The 21,708-nt window shown below is 44.1% G+C and overlaps 1 protein-coding gene and 1 long non-coding RNA gene across 2 annotated transcripts in view; one reads left to right on the forward strand and one right to left on the reverse strand.

The window, feature by feature from the left end:
* lrch1 (leucine-rich repeats and calponin homology (CH) domain containing 1) overlaps positions 1-21,708 on the forward strand; it is a 70,940-nt gene that overhangs the window by 38,308 nt on the left and 10,924 nt on the right. Inside the window, 10 exon segments of the mRNA XM_020621569.1 lie at positions 5,281-5,417; positions 6,923-7,053; positions 11,401-11,488; positions 12,723-12,828; positions 14,325-14,440; positions 14,945-15,015; positions 15,520-15,606; positions 15,888-15,965; positions 16,451-16,487; positions 19,099-19,171. Of these exon segments, the coding sequence (XP_020477225.1) occupies positions 5,281-5,417; positions 6,923-7,053; positions 11,401-11,488; positions 12,723-12,828; positions 14,325-14,440; positions 14,945-15,015; positions 15,520-15,606; positions 15,888-15,965; positions 16,451-16,487; positions 19,099-19,171 (924 nt within the window).
* Positions 5,466-8,333, reverse strand: LOC109972601 (uncharacterized). The gene is made up of 3 exons (XR_002276713.1): positions 7,352-8,333; positions 7,067-7,261; positions 5,466-6,924 (listed from the first exon to the last, which is right to left on the reverse strand). It is a non-coding gene; the product is annotated as an uncharacterized LOC109972601 (long non-coding RNA).

Consider the following 21,708-nt stretch of genomic DNA (forward strand, 5'->3'; position numbering starts at 1 on the left):
GAACTGAGACTGGGAGTTGGTTCCATAGGAGAGGAGCTTGATAGCTAAAGGCTCTGCCTCCCATTCTGCTTCTGTGGACTCTAGGAACCACAAGTAAACCTGCACTCTGAGAGCGAAGTGCTCTGTTAGGATGATAAGGCTCTACGAGGTCTTTAAGATACGATGGAGCCTTGTCATTAAGGGCTTTGTATGTTAGGAGAAGGATTTTAAATTCTATTCTGGAGTTTACAGGGAGCCAGTGGAGAGAAGCTAATATTGGAGAGATATGATCTCTCTTGCTAGTTCCTGTCAGTACTCTGGCTGCAGCATTTTGGATTAACTGGAGGGAATTATTGGGACATCCTGATAGTAAAAAGAGTTACAATAGTCCAGCCTGGAAGTAACAAATGCATGGACCAGTTTTTCAGCATCACTTTGAGACAGGATGCTCCTGATTTTCGTAATATTGCGCAGGTGAAAGAAGGCAGTTCTGGAGACTTGGTTTATTTGTGATTTAAAGGACATATCCTGGTCAAAAATGACTCCAAGGTCCCTCACAGTAGTACTGGAGGCGAGAGCTATGTCATCTAGACTAACTATATGATTAGATAGCAGATTTCTAACATTTTCAGGCCCAAGCACAATGACTTCAGTTTTGTCAAGAGTTTAGAAGTAAGAAGTTACAGGTCATCCAGGCCCTTATGTCTTTAAGACATGCTTGAAGTTTGACCAGCTGATCTGATTCATTTGGCTTCATGGACCAGTGGTTCTCAAACATTTTTTGTCATTCCCTTCTTAAGAGGGTGGGCGAGTTTTCAAGCCCTACTTGTCAAAAAAATAACGAAATCAGCCAATTTTTAAATTTCAAATGCATTGAAATATCAAATAACACCAAGTTCAAAACAGATAAAATATAAGTGCAACTGTATCATTTGACAGGGGGATAGTTTTCAATGTTGCAGCACTTGTCTCATCCAGCATAATCAACACCATGTGTATAGCAGCAGGGAGAATGGAGCTGCTCAGCTATTGTGAGATTTTTTGCACTGTGCAATTCTGTATGCAACTTTGAAGGAAGCCATTTGTACTTTGCTGTTCACTGATGCAGATTTTACCATGCGATTTTTCTGCTGACGGTATTCTGCCAGTCGAGTGGCTTATTAACGTTACTGGGGTGTGTCGTCTGTAAATGTCTTCTTAATTGGTTGGTTCTCATGCTGTCTGCTGCCAGCGGTTTAAGACGCAAGACACACATGGGTCTCTCCTCTGCCCCCACCATTTCCACCGTGAATCCAAGCACAAGATGGGCTTCATCATATTTTCTTTTCAGCTGGCTTCGTGGTTGATAAGGCTACTGCCTGTCGGTTCTGTCTGCTTGCACTGAATCGCCTACTTTTTTGTGGTCCATGTAACAAATTTATCCATTTACGTTATTATGCCCACTACATACTCCGTGTGAAAATTTCCTTATATTGTTGCGCTGCAGTTAACATGTCGACAGTAAACCGTTATTGTTGCACCATGGTTCCACTTTTTTCTCCCGGTATAGCAGCAGGGAGAATGGAGCTGCTCAGCTATTGTGAGATTTTTTGCACTGTGCAATTCTGTATGCAACTTTGAAGGAAGCCATTTGTACTTTGCTGTTCACTGATGCAGATTTTACCATGCGATTTTTCTGCTGACGGTTTTCTGCCAGTTGAGTGGCTTATTAACGTGACTGAGGTGTGTTGTCTCTAAATGTCTTCTTAATTTGTTGGCTCTCGTGCCGTCTGCTGCCAGCGGCTTAAGACACAAGACACACATGGGTCTGTCTTCTGCCCCCACCATTCCCACCGTGAATCCAAGCTCAAGATAGGCTTCATCATATTTCCTTTTCAGATGGCTTTTTGGTTGATAAGGCTACTGCCTGTCGTTTCTTTGTCTGCTTGCGCTGAATCGCCTACTTTTTTGTGGTCCATGTAACAAATTTATCCATTTGCGTTATTCCGTGTGAAAATTTCCTTATATTGTTGCGCTGCAGTTAACATGTCGACAGTAAACCGTTATTGTTGCACCATGGTTCCACTTTTTTCTCCCGGGCCCCAAACTGCTGTTATTTTAATTTACTTGTATTAATGAACCATTTGTCCGAGATACTGTTGTGGAGAAGTTTAAAGCCGGATTTGGATACAAAAAGATTTCCCAAGCTTTAAACATCCCAAGGAGCACTGTGCAAGCGATAATATTGAAATGGAAGGAGTATCAGACCACTGCAAATCTACCAAGACCTGGCCGTCCCTCTAAACTTTCAGCTCATACAAGGAGAAGACTGATCAGAGATGCAGCCAAGAGGCCCATGATCACTCTGGATGAACTGCAGAGATCTACAGCTGAGGTGGGAGACTCTGTCCATAGGACAACAATCAGTCGTATACTGCACAAATCTGGCCTTTATGGAAGAGTGGCAAGAAGAAAGCCATTTCTTAAAGATATCCATAAAAGGTGTCGTTTAAAGTTTGCCACAAGCCACCTGGGAGACACACCAAACATGTGGAAGAAGGTGCTCTGGTCAGATGAAACCAAAGTCGAACTTTTTGGCAACAATGCAAAATGTTATGTTTGGCGTAAAAGCAACACAGCTCATCACCCTGAACACACCATCCCCATTGTCAAACATGGTGGTGGCAGCATCCTGGTTTGGGCCTGCTTTTCTTCAGCAGGGACAGGGAAGATGGTTAAAATTGATGGGAAGATGGATGGAGCCAAATACAGGACCATTCTGGAAGGAAACCTGATGGAGTCTGCAACAGACCTGAGACTGGGACGGAGATTTGTCTTCCAACAAGACAATGATTCAAAACATAAAGCAAAATCTACAATGGAATGGTTCACAAATAAACATATCCAGGTGTTAGAATGGCCAAGTCAAAGTCCAGACCTGAATCCAATTGAGAATCTGTGGAAAGAACTGAAAACTGCTGTTCACAAACGCTCTCTATCCAACCTCACTGAGCTCGAGCTGTTTTGCAAGGAGGAATGGGCAAAAATTTCAGTCTCTTGATGTGCAAAACTGATAGAGACATACCCCAAGTGACTTACAGCTGTAATCGCAGCAAAAGGTGGCGCTACAAAGTATTAACTTAAGGGGGCTGAATAATTTTGCATGCCCAATTTTTCAGTTTTTTATTTGTTAAAAAAGTTTGAAATATCCAATAAATTTCGTTCCACTTCATGATTGTGTCCCACTTGTTGTTGATTCTTCACAAAAAATTACAGTTTTATATCTTTATGTTTGAAGCCTGAAATGTGGCAAAAGGTCGCAAAGTTCAAGGGGGCCGAATACTTTCGCAAGGCACTGTACAGTGGGTACGGAAAGTATTCAGACCCCCTTAAATTTTCCACTCTTTGTTATATTGCAGCCATATGCTAAAATCATTTAAGTTCATTTTTTTCCTCATTAATGTACACACAGCACCCCATATTGACAGAAAAACACAGAATTTTTGACATTTTTGCAGATTTATTAAAAAAGAAAAACTGAAATATCACATGGTCATAAGTATTCAGACCCTTTGCTGTGACATTCCTATTTAACTTAGGTGCTGTCCATTTCTTCTGATCATCCCTGAGATGGTTCTACACCTTCATTTGAGTCCAGCTGTGTTTGTTTGATTATACTGATTGGACGTGATTAGGAAAGCCACACACCTGTCTATGTAAGACTGCGACCCTGCATCCTGGACTTGACTCTGGGTTGTCATAATTCAGGTTGTAAAATAAACTCTTCCAGATTTCTAGATATGAGAGCCGCACCATCCAAAGTGGGATGGATGCCGTCTCTACTAATCAGACCAGTTGTTCCCCAAAATGTTTTCCAGTTATCTATGAAGCCCACGTTATTTTCTTCATGTTAGAATTGGGTTTAGGTTATGGTTGGGTTGTGGTTAGGCATTTAGTTCTGATGGTTAAGGTAAGGGGAATGCATTATGTCAGTGGGTGTACTCACAAAGATAGAAGTACAAGTGTGTGTGTGCACAAGAGGCAAACTAACCATACACTTTGCTGGCGGAAGTTCTCTGCCCTGAGTGACCAGAATATCCTGCACATTGCTGACTCAGTGGCTTTATTCTGTGTGGCCATGACTAACGGTTGTCAGACTTGTGCTAGTGACACCTTGTTGATTGCATTGTCAGTGAGGTGGCACAGAAATGTCCATTCAGGCCCTGTGTGGTCAGCTGCATCCTCTAATAGTGCCCTGCTCAATTTTTGAGATGGTTTTAAATCGTACTGATTGTATTTGTTCAAGTTCAAAGTGTTTATTGTCATATGCACAGCGAGGAACCATGTTTCCCTGTACAGTGAAATTCTGTCCACAATGAATGCCTAGCAGTATAAAATAGATAAATAATAATACAAAATAAAGGCATCAAATATATACCATAGCAGCACAGCACTAAAGATTACTGCACGGGACAGTTAAAAAAAAACACAAAAACTACAAATATTAGATGTGTTGCTGTCAGACACTCGGCTGCTAACACCCCCCTCTGTCATCGCGACATGGCAGCAGAACATTTAACATGAGCTGTTGAAACGGGCTCAGTGAGGCTTCATAGAAAACCTGCTGACTAATCCTGAGGAGTTGTCATAAACCAGCTGAAGAAACCCCTCAGTCCTCCCAGCAGCTAACCTCTGCTGCTGTGGATTTATGATGTAGTGTCCTTACATTTTCTAACACAGAACATATATAATCTTATATTCAGGCTTCTGCAGTAAATGGGCTCTGGTCCTGTGTGTCACAAAGTTCATCTCATCTAAAAACTCGAAAGAAAGAACTTTAGAAAATGTTCAGACCGCGTTGCTTCTTGCACAAGTATTGTTTTGTAGTTCAAATGTAAACAGATAAAACTGCAGGTTTTCCCATCAGTCTGCGCTCATTGACCCATAATGACAAAGTGGAAGCAAATTTCTAAAAAATTTAAATATTCAACAGTCTTCAGAGCATTCGCTGTGGCTCCCGGCTGTGCTCAGGTGCTTCCTGTTTGACGTGTGTCTAGAACCTGACTGGAGGCCACCTGTGGCAACCTGACCTGCCTGGACAGAGTTTAGAAAGACATAAGGTCCCACAGTTGACACTGCATGTCAGGACACAAACCAAGCCATGAAGTTCAGGTGACTCTCTTTAGACCTCTGTGGTCCGGCTCTGGCCAGGCTCAGTTCAGGTCCAGGGGATCAAACCATGTCTAAAGTGAAAACTTTCTGATGCCATTGGAACTCCAGCTGTTGAAGTGGTCTCTGTTGCTCGGTGTGTTCTCCCTGCAGACCTGGCTGACCTTCCTCTGGTGAAGTTTGACTTCTCCTGTAACAAGGTGTCAACCATCCCAGTGCGTTACAGGAAGATGAAACAGCTCCAGTCGCTCCAGTTAGAAAACAACCCACTGCAGAGTCCACCCGCACAGGTACGCATGCACACGCACACTGTAGCACCCCCCCCCCCCCCGGGCAAGGATGGCACTTTACTGGTGATTTTGGTACTTTACTGGTGATTTTGGTGTTTTATTCCTTTTGTGAACCTTATGCTTTACATACACCATCCTCGACTATAAGAGCTTGTGCCTCTTTCAGAGGGGCTGCCAGTATGAAACTAATGTCCAAGAGTACTCCATCTCAGTCAGCTTCGTACAGTAAGCTACATCACCCTAAACACTACACAGGAAGCGTGCACTCAAAACAAAAGTGCACGGCTCAAAACCGGAAGTCAACTGCTTCATTGCAAAACAAAAGCATCCACGCCATGAAATAAACCATGCCCCAGCAAATGCACTCTGGGTTATTTAAACACACTATATGTGACCAGATGCGCCCCACCCTTTCTTTGATTTGTTGTTTCCTCACACTTAGGCTTGTTAGTGCTGCTACAGTGAAAAAGAGTCAAAGAGCTTGATTCTTACATTTCATAGTTGGGTGAGGAGGCTATATGCACTGACAGCTCGACGTGCACCACACGTATCAGATTAAGGAGACCATCTTTGGCACAAAATCAGGTTCTGCTTTGAATATCTTCCAACTACCTGAGCTCATTCACTGTGTTGAAGCAGCAGCTGATCCCAGAGCTGCTTTGTCAGGCTGCTGTGGAAGAGTTCCGTCTGTCCTTCACACTGTGCCTTTTATTTTAAAGCTCCTCAGCTGTCGGTTCAGGTGCCAGGTGCTCACGAGCAGCAGATGTCAGTCTGTACTAGAGCTGCTCCCTATAAATCAATTACAACCTGAGTTGACTTGCATTTTGTTGGTCACTTTTTTTGGAAATATAATGTAAATACAGGGCAGCGTGGCCGGTATCTGGCGGCCGTAGTGATGCTCTCCGCTCCAGCGCTGACTGTCCACGAAGTCAGCAAAACAACTTCTGAGCCAGACACCGGAGCAGCCTTCTCTGAGCTGCACTAGGGTTGTACGTTACTTTCCCTGAATGTGTGATAATCCAAACTTTTGCCATCATCATGCGATTCGGGGTCAGCCCTAACCTGCACAACGCACACACTCCTGCTTCCAGTGGAGGCTAACACAGAGGCACATCCTTTTTGCTGCAATATATGAGAAATGATATCTGTTGAAATTAACAAGAGAAGTATGTAATTGTTGGTGATTTTGACAACGTCACATGGACCTAACCTACATAAACTTGGACTAGCTGCAGGAATCACAAGGACTTCATGATTGGCTGCTAAATGACATTACTATCATGACACAGTGATAAAGAGATGCAGTTTCCAGAGCACTGATATGAGGCTGCGTCCTCTTTGAGGCGGGAGGATGAGAGCCACCTGGGGAGTGTTCAGCTGCACAAACAGAGTGCAGTGACTCAGCAGTCAGGTGGATGCCTGTGTGAATCCAGGTGGAGGCGGTAGACAAAGACAAAACAGACGGTTCAGCTGTTTCTGATTTGAATCTCTCTTCTCCTTGTCAGATCTGTATAAAGGGTAAAGTTCACATATTCAAGTATCTGAGCATCGAGGCATGTCGCAGTGAGAAGATGCCTGACTCTCTCTACCTGCCTGTCATGGAGCGACTCAGCCTGTCACGGCCCACCACCGACAGGTCAGTCACTTACTGTATGTATGTCCCACAGTGGGAAGACACCGTCTCCTCTCTCTGTTGCATTAGTGCTGCCGCAGTTGACGTGATGGGAAATCTTTTTTCTTCCATCGGTTTCTTCACAGAATGGTTAAACCAGTAGAAAGTAATGTGAGCGCTGCGAGTGCAGCTCTGGCTTATAGGAAACCAACTGGCTCCTCATTCTTTGACCCTTTTGGCAAAGAAAGAAACATTTTCTATCATCATTCAGCTGCAGAGTAAACACCATAAAATGATTTGGGTGTAAAGGAGACCATCTTACATGACTGTGCATTTTACTGGTTTAAAATAAATGCACATTTATTTCACCAAGGGCGGCTGCTTGAAGGCTGATCCTCTGTGGTACCTCCCAGAGCAGAGCTGTTTCAGAGGTAGAGATCCAGTTCACTGCTGGCAGCTGCAGCTCCTCAGAACAGAACACGAGCAGCCGCTTCACAGAATACGTGGTTCTTTGATTCACATGCCAGATACAGAAACTCAAGGACTCAGACTAGTTCATATGGTGCATTTTCATCCCAAATTGAACGTGATGTTCTGAATGGCTGCACTAAAAGCTGGAGAGAGTTCCGGAAGGGAGGTTTCAGTGGAAGGAGGGTTCAGTGACAAACAGCTGATCACAGTGTTCAGTATTCTGCTGAGTTGCACATGAACAAAAGCATCGTCAAACCAAGCTGGTAACGACAAAGCTCGGATTCGTGGCACTAACTGGCTTCTATGTGATGTGGGGCTCTACACATAAAAACCGACTTGACATGCACAGATAAAAGCTGGCAGTGCTGAAGCAAAATGGCTAAGAGCTACGTTTCTTCAGTTTCTCAGGCTGCAGCCAAATCCTCCATTAGTCAGCTGAAAGTGATCCTTCCTCTGGATCCCTGCTGGGTCACACTGACAGCCTGACTAGTGTCAGAGAGGTAGACCAAGATACAGTCTAGACCAGAAGTCACTAACAGGCGGACCACGCTCCGGGTCCGGACCCAAAAGCTGTCCCATACGGACCTGGACCTACAGCCAAAACATAACGTTATGATTTAAACCTGACGGGGCGTTTCTATTTTAATCGGCGCAGCTCTTTTAGCCTTTACAGTAGTGGTTTAGTGGATGAGGAAACGCACAGACCAATTGCATGCGAGTTAAGCTATCCCACATGATACTACTCAGCCAATCACGTCTGTGCATTCCAGGTAGTAAACATTGCGACTCTATAGCGCAGAGAGATGAGCGAGTTAGAGGCAAGTTACACATGAAAAGACGGTAGAAAGAAAAAGAGACAGCGAAATATGTAGTGAAAACAAAGGGAGAGATACAGAGACGGAGAAAGGGAGAGAAAAATACGGAACAAACGGCGCTGTCCAAAAAAATAAAAGTGGACAGCGAAAATAGAGCATTTAATCCAGAATGGACGGATTCATTTCTGTTCATACTTACCACTGGGAGCACTAAACCAGTGTGTCTCATGTTCAGAAGCCGTGGCACTTATTAAAAGCGCCAATTTGAAACGCCATTATGAGATAAAGCATAAAGGTTTTGAACAAACGTACCCACTCAAATCTGAAGTGAGATCACAAAATAAGTAGTTTTAACGACCAATATGACCAGTCCACCAGGATCCTGAGCCCAACAACGTGCTCATGAGTGTTCCCGCATAGTTGCTTGGATTTTGGCTCAACACAAAAAGCCATTTACTGATGGAGGAGTTGTCAAAGAATGCATGAGTGCTGTAGGTGAAACACTACATTTGGGAAAACAAAAACAAGAGTTTTGTGATAAAATAAAGCAAATACCCATGTCAGCAGCATCATCTGCCACAAAGAGAAGTGAAATACTACTTTTATTTAGTTAATGAGAGAATATTATACATATTGGCAGTCATACATATATGTTCAGTTCTATCTTACATGACATATTGTCAAAAGGTTTTTGAATTGTACTGAATTCATTTGATTTAACAGCCAGGTATTGATTACCTGCTGATGTTGATCCAGCTACTAGTCTACTTAAATATATATCACACTGAATAGTTAGACATTATGATCTTCTGCACCTTTGCTTCAAGAAGTTTTCTCTAACTGGACCTCTACATTTTAGTTAAATACACCTGGTCTAGACAATGTTTATAACCAAGGGATGAAGGACTGAAGGAAGACGGAGTAACTAATGGGTGGGAAGAAAAGTAAATAAAGGAATGAAACAAAGAACAAATGTAGGTAGAATGAACAAAGGAAGAAAGAAGTGCATGAAAGGGCAGAAAGGAAGAACAAGTGAGGGACTGTCTGTAATGGTTTGCAAACTGGAGGCACAGAGTTGTAGCAGAGTGCGGGAAGGATCTGTGAAAGGACTGTGGAGTAAACAGAAGGCAGCTAATGAACGACTGCTCCAAACATGAGAAACGGAAAAGCAAAGACTGGAAAATCTGATGAGACCACTGAAAGAATCTGAGCCGCAGTTGTATGCAAACATTTGGACACCCCTGGACAAACTACACATGACTGTAACAAAAGCAGCAAAGCCATATTAAAAGTGAGCCTTTCTAAACGTGAAGGGTCACTTTTCATGTCGGGAACTTAAAACTCGACTACGTTTTGGCCTGATGCAAAGTGTCTGAGAGCATCAGCATCTGTATGTCTGCAGAGTTTTGTCAGCACCTGATGGTGACTGTCTGAGCCACTGACCTGGAGTCATTCCGTCCTTTGAGAACGTAACACCTGACATATGGTACAGAAGTGTGAATGACCTGTAATAGTAACATCTAGCACCATCGTCAGGTCGGAGTTTCAGTGGATGCAGTACTTTGGTTTGTGACAAGTCCCTGCAGCAGTTCAGCTGTAGAGCTGTGTGTAGTGCTGTCTACTAAACCTAGCCTCAGAGTTTGTGGAGCGCAGTGATGTCCGCCCACATGAAACAGTTGCAACACGTGGGCAGGAATACACACATCCTCGATCCTTTCCTCAGACTCCTGTTCCTTCTTTCTCATTCTTTTTAGTTTTTATCTCTATGCGCCCTTTTTCTTACTGTCTTTATTCTTCTCCTCCTCTCTCCACTGCTCACTGTCTCCCTCTTCCCTCATGTTTTTTCTCATGAAATTCTGATGTTCTTGCTCTAAACCATTCAGTCTCCATCTATCTGCTCATTTCTGTCCCTCTCCTCTAGGTCACTTCGCTTCAATAGACTGTTTTGGTGACATTTCATGCAACTGTTTTACTTAACAGATGTTCCAGTTTTTGGCAGATAATTAAAAGTGGCAGGGTGAGATGTGGATGTTCTCTGTCTCCCTCTCCTCTCTCTCCACAGGAAGCTGGGAACAGATTGATGCTATTTTTAAAACCAGATAAGAGGCACAGTGAGGCTCAGTTTGCTTTCAACCAGGATGAAGGAAAAGTGTTTCTGCTCACCTGCCCCGCCAAAATAAAACAACACATATGCTGTCGGAGCATTGCATATGTACTATGTGCATGAGGAGTAGCCACCAGGAAGCAGGGGTCAGAGGTTGGGCTGTACCCAACCAAGGGTTTTGGCAGTCGGCTCTTCAGTGCCGACTGTCTTTGTTTAATAAATAACCTACAAAGGAGTGACCAGAACATATTTCTGAGCATTTAAAAATCAAAAGACAGCAGCATTTGATGCAGTAGTTAAACTGTGACTTACTTAAATTGAAGGTATTGAACGTCGGGCCGCCACATGGATTAGTCAGAATAATGAGACGGGCAGCATACTTGGATTTCTGTTGAAACAGTGCTCTTATGGGCAGTTTTTTCTGCCGGGGGTATGGTTATAGCCAATGTCTTGAGCTTTTCCCATCAGTTTTCCACAGCGCATGTTGTTACTGTGCGTTTGATGTGTGCCAGCTTGCACTGCGAACAATTCCTCTTATTTATAATTCCTCATTGAAATGTATTCCCTGTGCATTTTTATTAGCTTCTTCTGTAAATCAGCCCTGCTTGCCATCTAGCCGAGGTTAGAAGAACGGTTTTTCCAGCCGACAAACAGCCATGGAGGAGCTCTGGGCAGCTAAAGTCTGAACCAGCGGCTGCCAGAGTGAAGAGGTGGCATCTTTTGCACAGAGAAAGTGGGACAAAGGGTTAATAGACAGCATGAACCACAAGCATGTGGCAAATTAAAATACAAGTACAGTGGTTGACACACATACTGTGAAGAGCCAACAGTACAACACTGAGATCTGAGCCAGAGCTCAGGATGTGAACACAGCTGAGAGAGGGAGGAGCCTGTGCTCTGTTTCACTGTAGCTCGCTTGCTCTTTAGCTCTCACACACACAGACCTACCTCAGGTGTGTGACTTGTGTTGTGTACCTGCAGTGTGGAGGACATGGAGCAGCAGAAGAAGCAGGACAGCGACTCAGGAGTCGGCAGCGACAACGGGGACAAGAGGCTGTCTGCTACTGAGGTACGGAGGTCTGTGTATGTACGTGTCTCCCTGTGGTTGTGTGGACGAAGTTTGGCTCAGCACCGTTGTAGTGAGGACATGCTGTTCCGCCCTAACCCCTTCAGAAACTGTGTGAGGGTTCAGGTCAGGATCGGGGGTCCTCACAATGATACTGTGCATGTGTGATGTTGTGCGTAGTAGTGGTACTGTACTTAAGTACAAATTTGAGGTGCTTTACCTCATTATTGTCTTTTCATGACACTCAATGCTTCTACTCTGTTACAGTTGAGAGGGACATGTTGTACTCTTACTGCACTACATTAGTACTACTTCAGTTACTAGCTGTTTTACATATTAAGATGTGTGCAGAGAAAATGTGTCACTCTGGTATAAATTAATCTGCACCTTCGGTAAATACATGTAGAGCTGAAATGATGAGACAATCAGTGAAGGGCAGCTATTTTGATAATAGCTAGCCATTCGTCGTGACAAACTGCCACGTGTTTTTCCTCTGAATCATTTTGTTTCAACACTTCAGAGGTTTGGATGCTCGGTGTCACTGTGGACTCGCTGCTTCCTGAACTCTTTCACCAACTGAACAGTGAAGCAAGAAATTGACAAAATAATCAGAAAACTAATATTTAATAAAAATGCTCAATGACTTACAGTTCTGTACAATACAACGAAGGAATAGCTCCACCTCCACCGCCCGCAGCAGTAAAATGCTGCCTACACAGTACTGCATGAGTAACCCATGATAAAATAACACTGACACTGGCCGATTTCTGCATTGAGTACTTTTACTTAAGTAACATTTTCTCATTATAGTACTTACTCTTGCTTCAGTTAATGCAGGACTTTGACTTGTAATGCAGTGTTTTCACAGTGGTATTAATACTTAAGTAAAACCTGTAAATACTTTGTTTTCCACTGTGTGTGTCAGACTGTGTGTGTCTGTGCTTCCCTTTCAGTGATTTAGAAACCTGTATGTTTGTGTATTTGTGCACATCATTGTGTATTACAGCTTCACAGCTCATCTGATTTTTACCCAGCTGTTGCATGAAGTCTGATGATTTTCTGTTTCACAGTAGAAAATCTTCTTGTTTTTCAGCCTGATTCCCAGCAGCTTAAATGTGCCAACTGCCAACAAGATACTCGGTTTATAATGATATAAAATGGACAAACACACCCAGGATGTGTCACTGTGTAAAATAATCATTTCAGCTCTGAACAGGTTTATTGTTGTTCGTTGCAGCCGTCAGATGAGGACAGTCTGAGTCTCAATGTGCCGATGAGCCACATCACAGAGGAGGAGGGACTCAGTAAGGACGACTCCAGTGAGCACATCAGCTCCCTGACAGGTACGTCACTGTGAGGGACCCCATTAACCCTAGATCCAGTTCTAAACTGAACCCTAAAGCCAGGTCTTAACCCTCAAACAGCCCTTTGAAGGGGTGAGGAGTAGACAACATGTCCTCACAGTGTAGAAATGACCTCACAGAGATTTTGAGGACAATTTTTTCTGCATAACCACAGAAAACCACACACCTTACATTCACACGTCTTAGCAGGAGTCCAGAAAGCTCTCTACGCTGTCTGGTTTCCTCTTTGGTTTCCTCTTTGTGACAGCAGAGGACACATCGTTGTCCACGACATCCTGTCCGGTGTGGAGGCAGATGGTGAAGATTAAGATTAAGATCAGGAAAGGTGTCAACGTGAGGAGTTTTCAAACAATGACGGTGAATTCACAGTGGCCATGTGTCTGGGCTGTGTAAATGTTTGCAACCCCCCCCTTCCAACTCTCAAGTTGGGGAATTGAATTTTAATGTTGTTCACAAGAAACAGAATTTGTGACTACAATCATCAACACGTTCTACACTGTGTGCACAACAACTCTGAGTCTGAATCATGTCATGAGCAAAAGCACATCCCTGCTCTGTTCATCTGCCACTGTTGATCTGAAAACGACGGTGTTACCAGTTGTGTTTCCATTGTGTATGCCACAGTGTATCTGCGAATATCTGGGCTGTTGAACTCCTGGTAGAGAAGAGTGGCAGCAGCTCCCCAGACACACTGTTTAAATAGACTTCATCAGCCTCAGTCAGGTCGGAGCTGGATGAGGGTCACATTTACTGAGCTGAGCTAAGTCACTCTGCATTAATAATGCAGCGAGGGCTTGTCAGTACCTCACCTACACAAGCACTCACAGGTTCACAAGTCGATGTGTCTCCAGTCAAGTTAGCAATGAGGTGATCTCAGGACACCTGAGGAAATGTTTCAATGCTGTGAAAACTGAGAACAATGGGAAGAATGATGATGCACCAGAGTCCCTTAAAGTGATATAAAATGTAATTCTTTAATAATATTAAACTTACAGCTGCAGGTTTTTATGCAAATGTCCTACTGCAGTTTTTACTCCTTTATACTAGTTTCCCCCCTAAAATGCATTTACCATTTTAATATTGGAGCCAAAACTGGGGGATGCAGCCATCTACATGGTGTAGATAGACCATAAGAATGCTCAGACCATTTATTAGGTTATCACCTTCAGCCAATCAGAGTAGGTGCTAATGAATAATGTGGAATTTATCTTAATAACTTCTGAGCAGCCTGAGTTGGAGAATGTCCCAGATATATTTAAAATATACTCAGTATTTATAAAAATGGGTAAAAGGGGGCCATAATACCAGCTCTTTAATGCACAAATGACCCGAAACCTGTATTGAATATGTGGAGACATGTCTGTGTCCTGAGATGTTTCCCCTGGAACAGTGACCGAGCCGCAGCCCAGTCCTGTGGACATGAGGGCTCAAACTGCAGCACAAGACATTCACGCCTCATGTTTCCTCCATTTCAGCAGATCCAAACTCCGACTCAGTCCGTCTGATTGAGGAGAGTCCTACGGAGGCCCTGAGGGACCAGTTCAGCTACAGAGACTCTGGTCTCAGTGCTCGCTTTGTCAACTACATCAAGGCAAGATGACGTGTTTCTCCTCCTGTTTGTGTGTCGGTTTATTTTTGTAGAGTGACTCCGTAAAGGGTTCAGCCACAAACACTGGACTGCTTGGTTCCTGCACCAGTGAGACTGCTCCTCAAATCTGTGGTTTGTTTCAATGGAGCCTACAGCCTAAACTGTCACTTCATGTTAATGTGAGTTTGGTTCACTTTAGAGTGGAGTTAGAGAAACTGTCCTGTCACAGATACCTAGGTCACAGTGAGCCTGTGTGTTGCTGTGGCCAAACAAGGACAACAGCTGTGTTCCAGGCAAAATAAGGATTTGGCATCAAATATGAATTTGACAACAAACAGCGAAGTCATCCCAGTTGTCCATCGTCTGTGAGGAACACGGAGCGAATTGAGGATGGAAGGAATAGATTGTTACAATGGCCGTATTGTTGTGTTTGTGAACGGGGGAAGGTGGTAATGTCTCTGAATCATGTGGCAGCTGCAGCTGGTGCTGACGTGTGTGTGTGTGCAGGGTCGGACGGCAGCAGACTTTGACGAGCCCCTCAGGATAGAAGAAGAGTCACAGTGGCCAACGCAACAAAAGTAAGTTCATCTCTCTCTTTCTGTTTATCTGATTAATGAACACACACCTGAACAGCTGGTGTCTGAAAGGTAGCAGCAGGTTTGGTTAATTCGACAGGAAGCACGTGTATGAACAAGCCTTACTAAGAAAGTAAATGTCGGACATGAACACTAATGTGTTCTTTCATTGACTGGCTTGTCCTCGGATTATTTTTAAACAAATGTGCAGACATTTTAAGCTTTAGGAGTGGCGCAATGAAAGAGGGCCTACCAGGGAAGGAAGGCCCTAAAATTTATACACCGCTTATGTCTTTGTGGTAACAGCCGTCCCTGGTAGGCTAGTGGTTAAGGCGCAGCGCTCTTGCTGCTGCGGCCCGGGTTCGAATCAGGGTTGCGTCAGGAAGGGCATCCAGCGTAAAACATGTGCCAAATGTCAGCATGCGAGTCGTCAGTGTGACGATTCGCTGTGGCGACCCCTAAACGGGAAAAGCCGAAAGTGACTTTCTTATGTCTTTGTGGTAACAGGCCAAAGGTCACGGGGGGCACAGAGCTCCACATTGACATGATCAGTCAGCTGAAGGAGGCTGTGGAGCTGCTGCAGGACCCTAGCGGGTGAGATCAGCTCTGTAGCACTGAAACATAATGGTGTGGCATTCAGCCAGAGCTCGTTTGGATCCTAGACCTGACACTTTGGCAGAGCTCATACCTCTAATAAACATCGTGTTCTTCAATCTTAACAAAAGTTAGCCAGTCCTTAGCTGGACACCAACCTTTACCATAAATGTTGATCACAGTCTGATAACAAGCTGTTAAGCTGCTGCTCAACAGGCAGGGCCAGTTTCATTTCCGGATCAGAACTGTATACGTAATAATGTGGTTGTTGTGTGTGTCAGAGTGAGCACGGAGCTTGATGACCTGCCTGGAGTTCAGCTCTACACGGTGGAAATGGTCACGGTGGACGAGTCGCTCAAGTAAGACCCTGCGTCAGTACTTTACCACGTGTTGATTCAGTTACCATGTATGATGACAGTGGAGGATACTTGTTTCTGCTTGTTTCACATGATGCACCAGGTCACTGCGTCAGTCAGGGCTGCCAGTATTTACAGTGAAACTGAAGGAGACCTCAGGACTGGTGTTGCACACTACATTAGCAGTTATCTCACTGGTGCCACTAACCGAAGCATGGCCATTCACCTGCTGTATCTTACGTTGCTGGTGGCAGTGTTTGTGGTGTGTTGCAGCAGTACAACAGTCTTCAGACAAAAACAAAGAGCAGTTTTTAAACTACTGGTGAAATTCAGTGGCAGTAGGACACTTGTTTCTGTTTGCATAAAACTATTTGTGGGAACTTTTTCCATTTCTGAAGTGAGGGTCTTTAACGACAGATGGTCAACATGGAAGTTGTGACTGCAAGCTTGACTGTATCCTTCCTTTGTGTCTCTCTGTTTCTCCTCAGTGGGCAGGACAGCGACGACGGTGCCACCACACCAAAGGTACTGTTACTGTGAGCTGAGGCACAGCTCAAAAGAGCAGGTTGTCATCAGCATGTGAGACCACAGTCAGAGAGATGCTGTTCGGTGTCAACTGAATGACTCACTCAGAGACTAGAGAACAGTTTGGTGGGATCCTCTGACTAATGTCCCACCAAGATTCTGTAAAAACAAAATTCTATTTTTGATGATGTAGTATAGATGTATAGAGTAGTATAACATCAATCATCTCATCAGATCATCTGTTTGTAGCCTGACTCTGAAATGCAACATTTATGCCATAGCTAATAATTATAGCAACATCGAAGAACCTTCCTTCAGTTGACTCATTGACTAGCTAATAAACTATCCAAAAAATGACAAATGTCCATCATGACTTAGCAGAACACATCCTCAGACTGTTACGGTTTCTGGGTCGACAAGAAGCTGCAGTCACTGCTGTTGGTGACAGCCACTCACCTTTTCCTCACTAGGTATTCACTAACTGTGTGGTAGAGTTCAAGTAAGTCCTAAAATATTGTGTCTTTGTCCTTAGAAATCTAAAGTAAAGCCTGTAAGTAAGTGTAAGGCCTAAACGTGTGATTCGTTCTGTAGCAGCACATGGAGGAAGGGGGCTATGAGTTCCAGAAGAAGAGACAGATGATTCTAGAGAAGGCCAGGTTTTGGGCCCAGCTTGCAAGCCAGGAATATCAGTGGCATACAGTGAGGAACAGAAGTATTTGAACACCCTGCGATTTTGCAAGTTCTCCCACTTAGAAATCATGGAGGGGTCTGAAATTCACATTGTAGGTGCATTCCCACTCTGAGAGACGGAATTAAAAAAAAAATTTCAGGAAATCACATTGTATGAGAGCGAACACTCTGAGCTGTCTTCAGTCATATCTCTCACTGTGCGTCTGTCTGCTGTGAGCTGCACATCATTTAGAGCCAATGAACCACATGGAGATTTCACATGTGACATTTCACCTGGCAGCGGGTCACACATGTGAACAGCATGGGAACGTGTTTCTTTGCTATGTGTCAGTCGAGATCTTTCACCAGTCAGTTTGGGTCCCTGCATCTGGCAGTAAGACAGTTATTGTCTCTTTGTTGTAGTTCACCCCCAAACAACTTCCTGGAAAACAGCTGTGACCTCATGCCGCACTAATAAAAAGAAATAAAAACTCCTGTCAAAGTTCAGCATTTTGGGAAATTGCTTCAGGACACAGCCCCCTCTGAAGCCACACATTGTTTATTCAGTTTTTGTACAGATTAAACAGAGTTGAGCTGCACTGATTAGTTGATTATTCATTTCATCAGTTTCATCAGAAAATTAATTGGTAACTATTTATATAATCAAAACATGAATGTAGTTCTTTTCCAAGCAGAAATGTCAAATACTTGCTGATTCTTCCTTCCCAGATTTGAGGATTTGATCTGTTTTCTGGTCACACACGACAATAAACTGACTCCCTGGACAAAACAAAACATTTGCTGCCATCACCTTGTTTTAACAGGCACTTTTCACTGTTGTCACTACTGCCAGTTGTAGACAAAACAGTTGAGTAATCAAAAAAATCATCTGGTTAAATGATGATGAAAGTTGCTGTTAGCTGCATCCATACAAATGAGGTGCATATGTTAAACTTCAGACACAGCCAGGCTAGCTGTTCCCCTGTGTCCAACCTTTATGCTAAGCTAACCACATCCTGGCTTCAGCTCCAGACTTGGCTTGAGGTAGATGTCAGTCTTGTTATGGAATGCACTGAATGAGCCTCTGTGTTGCCATCAAACATCACAGCTCAGTCTTCAGTGTTTCACAGAGACAGAGAGAAGAGACTGTAGGTTCACAAATGAGAAACACATCTGCTGTGTTTGAAGAATGCTGGTCTAACAATGCTCTACAGGGAACGAACACGTAGGCCAACTGTGAATCAGCCTCTCAGACAAAAAAAAGTCTTGGTCCAGGATCTGACCTGGGTGACCTCAAATCCCCAGTGACTGACATTTATAGAAACCGAACCAGCCTCTGTGAGGACAAACAGCTGACCAGTGTGGCTTCATGACTGGCTGGCTTTGCTCTACTGAAGTGTCCCTGAGCTAGATGCTGACTGCTGATTTCCCCTGTACTTACCCGGTATTAACCTCTGACCTGTATCTGGATTTGTTTTCATTTACTGCTACTGATACATGTAATTCTTGTCGTCGTCATTCTGCCTGCGTTGTGATTAGATCCAGATATGCAAATTAGGCAGAGCTGCCTGATTTGTCACTGGATATGTCGTTTTGCAGGCAGTGGTAGAAGAAGTAGACAGCTGCTTTACTTAAGTAAAAGTGGCAATGCAACAGTGTAAAAATACTCTGTTACCAGTAAAAGTCCTGCATCTAAATGTTACTTAGTAAAAGTATTGACATCAAAACATAAAGTACTAACGTCTGTTAAAGAGTGCTGACCTGGGATCAGCCCAGCCTCCCTCTGTCTCAGTTGGTTATATAAGATCAATAATGGTTAAAGTTATTTCAAAGTTGGTGTGATTTTGCAAACTGCTCCCACATGAAGCACAGGACAGAATACGGCCCATCTGTTCAGTACACTTAATAAAACGGCATGTTGTTTGTGTTTTTGTTGCCGCAGCAAGATGACAGATCTCCAGCCAGCGGACCTCCATTCTTCTCCAGCCCACCGTTTGGACTGAAGCCCCGTTCAGGTGAGTTGGCTCTGGGCTACGAGGGTGGGCTGGGATACATGGCCAAACCAGTGTGAGACTGCTCTTCACATCCTGTTGACGGGCAAAAAGCTGATGCAGGTTTTCTAAAGTGCACTGTACCATGGGTGTATAGTAATGTGGGTAGCTCTGGTGGGATCGGGGTGGAAAAATCATGACATGGTTTTGATCAGACGAGCAGCAGGATGTCAGTGATGACCACTGACTGTATATAAATATGGACGCCATGGCGGCTCCAAGAAGGAAAGCCACCACCCTCTGGTGATCGCCTTCTGGTGGCTGGTTGCACTGTAGGTCTGAACTGACAAGCAGCGTTGGACACAGCAATTGATTGTTTTATCTCCTATGGTGTGTCATAGTAAAGGACAACCGATGCTGCATCTGAGATGCCTTGTGACATCCCCGCACGCCGTCTAGCATAGTAATAAGTGTTTTTGTGACCTTGCCTAAAGTAGTTTTTTCTACTTTCAGTTGTTAAGAAAATTGCCTACCACCTACTGAGTTCATATTTTGTAACAATCATCTCTTAAGAAGTTCCCTGGTACAAGGATGGTGAAACAGCCCGAGGCTCTCTGCTGGACTTGAATTGTCAAAATCAAATGTTAATTCAACACAAAATGTGTTAAATGCAGCTCTGTGGTCTCTGTTTATGAGCTTCAGCCCCACGCTTTTAAGAGCTAGCAACCATCCAACCTTTGCTAATGATGCTAACAGCATGTTGAAATACTATATTGTATTATGAAATGCCACTAATCTGTATTTTGTTCTTGTCCTGTTCTGTGTTGACATCCCCCCATTTTCACTTTTTTTTTCGGCTCGGACTTCGGTTTCTCCTGTCACTGGTGTGCTGCATGACATGAATGTTACTATCATGGACACATCTAATCTGACCTACCTGCATGTGTCTCTGCTTCCCATTGATCTCCCTGTTTGTCCCTGCAAACCAAGTTTTCTGGACTGTTCTCCTGGTGACATTGGTGTTCTTGGGGTGTGTTTTTCATGGAATGAAAGGGGGGCTCTTTTGATCTGTCGGACAGCCTGAGGCCATAATGTGTGTGTGTGTGTATGTCTGCACGATGAATGAGTCTGGGTTCTCTCTCTGCGCGTGTGTGTGTGCATGTATTTTTGGCTCCTATATTTTAAGTGGTAGACAATGGTCCCTGAAGGAGTATCCCACTTCCCCTGGAATGGAGTCCGAGCTTTGAGATGGAGCCCAGCTGTGTGTGTGTGCGTTCCCTCCCTGTGGTGAGGGGTGCTGTTCCTTAAAAGGCCTTGATATGTTGCAGGAAGTTCACAGCGACTCCGAGCAGTTGAACCGTTTACACACTCAGGGTAAAGACAAACTTCTCACAGAGAAGGCTCTTCAGAGGCTCTTTCACTAACTGATCTGTATACAGCAGAAAGTACCAGCTCGACTTCACCCACTTCACGGTGCACAAACGCAGGAAAACGGTTTTTGGCATAAAGCCTTGCACAACAGAACCTGACGAAGGCTTTATGCCAAAAAGCGTTGGTCTTGTTTCTTTGCATCAAAGTTGCTCTGAACACATACAGGTGTTGCCCGACTTTTTGCTACTCTGTACGCTCAGTCACTCACAGCGCGCCCCCCGTGTCAAGCACAAACGCTGATGTGTTGTATGTGGGGTTTATGTTATCTCTACACTAACTTAGTACTACAGTACTTTGCACTGTGTGCTGAACCTGCACACCTCTAGAATCATGGGCTTGATCTATTTTTGTCCGTTGATTGAAGAGTGAATTTCCCTCACGATGAGTGAAGTGTCTGTTTGTCATCCTGTCTCTCCAGCCTGCTGTCAGTCTCATTATGCACTCAGGAGTCAGTTTATTAGGAACACCTAGCTCACATCTCATGATGAGCAGCAGTGTTCTCTTCTGAGTCCACTAACCATCCGTCTATCTGTGTGCCAGTTCAGGTGGTCTTACCGCCTGCAGCCATAAGAACATTTTTCCCTTTCATAGTTTGACAAAAGTGTTCTCTCGCTGAAGTGTGGTGTGTTTCTACATGAGCAGGTTATGTGTGTGTGTGAGATGAGATTATGACTGATGGTGGGTAATGAGCTCAGGCCTCGGGGGGGATTAAAATTAACTTTGTTCTCTTTGTGAAGAGTACAATCTTTTATATATACTACCTCGCCGCTCCTGACCTCATTAGCAGCCGGTCACCACCCTGTGTACTTGTGGGAACATGAGTGTGTTTACACAGTCGCACTGTGGAGACCCTCCTTTGCTTTGGGGTGACAGAACAAGTTCTTGTAAATTGGATCACCACATTTTAGAGTAAAGACTTGGACTGAGGTGAGTGTAGGTCTCCAGGAAGTGAATGTCCTCTGAAGTGATGGAAGCATGACTCCGTGTGACTGTACATTGTGCATGTGATCAAGGTTTGAATGTTTATCTGTTTTTAAGCATGTGATTCCCTGCATTTGTGTGTCTGTGTTGTGTGTGTAGGGGGTGGGGGTATTGCTGTTTTTGTGAGGGCTGATTTCAAGTGAGGACAC

Source organism: Monopterus albus, unplaced genomic scaffold, assembly GCF_001952655.1.
Source record: "Monopterus albus unplaced genomic scaffold, M_albus_1.0 scaffold261.1, whole genome shotgun sequence".
Taxonomy (NCBI): Eukaryota; Metazoa; Chordata; class Actinopteri; order Synbranchiformes; family Synbranchidae; genus Monopterus; species Monopterus albus.